General features: G+C 43.1%; 1 protein-coding gene across 1 annotated transcript in view; it reads right to left on the reverse strand.

Moving 5' to 3' along the window:
* Window positions 1-1,360: 1,360 nt before the first annotated feature.
* EPM2A (epilepsy, progressive myoclonus type 2A, Lafora disease (laforin)) overlaps window positions 1,361-3,905 on the reverse strand; it is a 101,543-nt gene continuing 98,998 nt past the window's right edge. Inside the window, exon 4 of the mRNA XM_010851503.1 lies at window positions 1,361-3,789. Coding sequence (XP_010849805.1) covers window positions 3,512-3,789 — 278 coding nt within the window. The 3' untranslated portion in view covers window positions 1,361-3,511. The remainder of the gene's footprint in view (window positions 3,790-3,905) is intronic.

The following is a 3,905-nucleotide window of genomic DNA, read 5'->3' on the forward strand; positions in this document are numbered from 1 at the left end:
AATGACAATTCCATTGAGGTCTGAACCTGAGACTCTGCAAGCTTATTATATTAACTGGACTGGGGAAGACTTCTGGAGTAAGGGTTTGGGGAAGGAAGGAGCCAAGTTGTCACTGCTGTTCTATTATTGCCATTATTTTGGTTGTTTTGAGAGGTAGTTTCACCCGTCCTTCTCTTTTTATTCTTAATCTATCTCCTCTCAGATTTTCTCTTTTTTCCCAGCAGGTAATAAGCCACTGTGCATCCCACCCCTCTATTTTGTCAACACACTACAGCAAGCTGATCCTTTTTCCTATTGTGATCTAGTCCCATAGAGAAGTAGATGGATACTTGATCCTACCCCTACCCCCCGTTTCTACATTCACATCTTCCTTCTCAGTCTCCCCAGTAGCATCGTTATAAAAGGAAACACCTGCTTTTTCTTCTTTTGGAAATGTTGCTGTTCTTTGCTTTTTCTCATTTTAGCCATTTCTCTTGCACTTACTCCAGGTTCCATTAATCCTCCCACCAATTCTTCCCCACTAACAACACTGTCTGCTCTCACTCCCATGAAACTCCCCTGCAACCCATCAACATGGCAATAAATCTGACCTATCTCCCTAGCTCATCCCTTTCCACCCATCCTCATTTTTTTTTTTTTTTTTTGCTGCAGGAAGAGTCATTTGAGGTCTCTGAGTTCGATCCTCTGTAAAATAAAAGAATCAAACTAGATTATCTCCAAAGATATTTTCAGTTCTAACTTCTGATCAAACTGACTCTATTTAGTTATTCAGTATTTTTTCATGTATGGCAATTTCTCATTTCCTAGTGAGCTCATCCTCAATTTTTTCCCCCCTTCATTACTTCCTATAGTTTCCAAAATTCTAACCACATTTTTTCTTAAAATGGTCAAACCAAATAGTTTTCACCCGTACCTTAATGTTAATCAAAAGAGTGTGTTTCTTTTTTAAATTTTTCCTAACATTAGCACACAAAATAATTAAAGGAAAATGTTTTGAGTCTAAGAGAAAATAAACTTATTTGGACACTTCTTTACCCTGGGTGAGATGTTATGATTTTCTTTGAAAAATGTGTGACTGAAAAGTTTTGTTAATGCCAGTGACAAGCAGCTGATGGAACAACATCACTTTGATTTTCTCTGACACACCCTTGAGCTTTCCATCTTCACGTCTTTGTGGTGTCCTCACCTATGACTTTCTTTTGTCCTGTAACTGCCCATTTTGATCAGCTAATGAGAAAGTGAGTGATAAGGAAGAAACAATTTAGCTCAGCCAACTGACTCTTTTTCAAATAAGGAAACAGTTTGTTCCTTGAGATTTCAGACTAAGTTAGAAACATTTTAAAAATCCTGTACACAGAAGTCATTTTTAATGATTTTATTTAGCAAAAGTTCCAGGTGATTTTTAAATACATTGGACATCCCATTCATTGAGGATGGGAAGTTGTTCCAAAACATTTTTTAATAGCCCTAAACTGATTTTGTCTATCAAAACAAAACAGGGAAAAATCTACCCAAAAAAATGTCTTTCTATAGTGGAAGTTACATAGCTGGACTTCCTAGACATTAAAGAAATTCACATACACACACACACACACATTTATATAATTAGAAATATTCCATTTTTAAGATTAAATTTTACCAAACACGTTTTGACTATAAATGGATTACTTGAACACAGTAGTTATTTTTACTTGTTTTTAACAAGAGAGATGGTCTTCACATTATATAATCTTAGCTTATAAATTTTACTCTGAAAATCACAGGATACATTTGTCCTGTCTAGCCTTCTCTGCTCAAATGAAACACCATTTCCTCTGAGTCCCAGTTACAGGACACCTCTCCCTCCTCTGCATTCCACTGGAACTCACCTTTTGTCCTTCTAGCTCCCATACTTCCTAAAACAGACTCTCTCACAACTATCAATAAATATTTATGGAAGAAAAGGAGCAGAAAAATAAATAAGCATTGTAGGTTAACAGAAAAAAGTACGGCTCTGAGTCAAACAACTCTTATCATATTTCATCTATTTATTCACCACATGACTGAGGACAGTTGATTTCATCTCTGTGAATCTTAGTTTCCTCATCTCTATAACAGAGACAATAAAAACCTTCCACATGGGGTACCATGAAGATCACATTGCATAAGATTGTAAAGCATCCAGCACATAAGAGGCACCCAATAAAAATTATTTCCCTTTCCCATACCAGCCAATCATTGCCACTTCAACCCTGCAGTGCACCTGATTGAACATAGGGATGCTTCTAGGCTATGAGCTTTTTGAAGGCAAAATCTTATTAATCTTTGAATTTCTTATAGAGCCCCAGATAGTGAATTGCACTGTCTGGAGGTACAGTAACTGTTTTGCATTAAACTGAGGGTAAACCAGGATCACCCCTAATCTGTGAAACAATTAACTATGGGCTTTGGCACTTGGGGCTCTTCTGGGAACACAGCTCCTCTTGTGAGCGACGTATGGCTCAGGCCACTCCAGCCTAGAGACAGCCCACTGTGGTTTAAATTAGGATAACTAACTTTCCTGAATTCTATGGTGACTGTGAGAACACTGCTCCATTTCTCACTGTAGAAACTGCTGCAGACAAATTGACCTTCCACTGGGAGAGACTGAACTCACCAAAGTGTGCTGGCAACACCACAGGTGTTGTGCTTTTCACAACACTGAGTCAAATAACCTGAGTGATAAACTCCAGCTCATCCCTGACCAGCCTTGAGACGCGGGCACCCTAGCTCTGCGCACAGAGCCTCAGCTAAAACACATAAAGATAGTAAGGTTACTGAGGTCATCACACTGGGTTGTGCATACAGAAGGAAGGTGAGGCTTTGGAACACGTTCTAACAACTCTAAAGTAGGATGCAAAAAAAAAAAAAAAGCTAGAAAGTCATCGTTTTGGGCCATATGGGGCTCTCCCTTTATCATAGTCCAGGCTCTCACCCACTCTATTCTCTTCTTTGGCCAACTGACCAATTCTTACTTTATAATTCCATTTCAGTTCAGCAGAAAAGGGGTGTGTGTGTGTGTGTATGTGTGTGTGTGTGTGTGTGTGTGTGTGTAACATCTAGGTAACTCCCGAACTTTTCTTCCGCCTGCCAAGTCACAAGGCAACAAGCCAAAGCAGTGGTGCGTCCACAGGACAGCAAAGCACTGACCGTGCAGCAGGTGCCATCTGTCCGCCGGCACAGACCTGAGCCCGTTCCCTTTCCGTCTGATGCTGGAAGCGCGCTGCACAGCCCAACTGCTCCTGGATTTTTCTCGGGATCAGTCACAGCACCCTTTGCAAAATATTTCAAAGAACATCCAGTTCAACCAAAGCAGAGCCGAAAGTCAGCCCCAGACTAAAGAAGGCGGGTCGGGATTGGGGGGTGGGGGGAGTAGGGGTGGCAGGACCCGTCTTTCCAGTCGAGGAAGAATCTTGGCTTTTAGGTCAATAACTAGCATCACTCCAGGCTTCCTAAGGAAACTCGGAAGGAGGGAGGCGGATCCATCATCACCCTACACACCGCACACGGAAGATCGAATCTTCCCGAATTTCTGATAAAAGTCTTCTTCTGCGCGGGCCAGGGCTTCTTCGTCAATGTACACCGCCGGCCTCTTGGCCACGAGGAAATACTGCACTTTCCTGCGGCTCCAGCCCAGCACGTACTGCAGCCAGCCGCACACGGCGGCGGTGGAGCGCCCCACGCCGGCGTTGCAGTGCACGTACACCGTGTGTCCCTTCTCCAGCAGCGCGTGCAGGAGGCACACCGCCTGCGGCAGCATCTGGACGCGGCCTGCGTTGAGAGAGCACAGCACAGACCGGTGAGACCGGAACCACCCCTGCCGCCCCTAACAGTCACTCCTGCGGCGCACCCCAGAAATCGCGGCGTTTCGGCGGGAGAGGCGGGGG

Source organism: Bison bison, unplaced genomic scaffold, assembly GCF_000754665.1.
Source record: "Bison bison bison isolate TAMUID 2011002044 unplaced genomic scaffold, Bison_UMD1.0 scf7180017864303, whole genome shotgun sequence".
Taxonomy (NCBI): domain Eukaryota; kingdom Metazoa; phylum Chordata; class Mammalia; order Artiodactyla; family Bovidae; genus Bison; species Bison bison.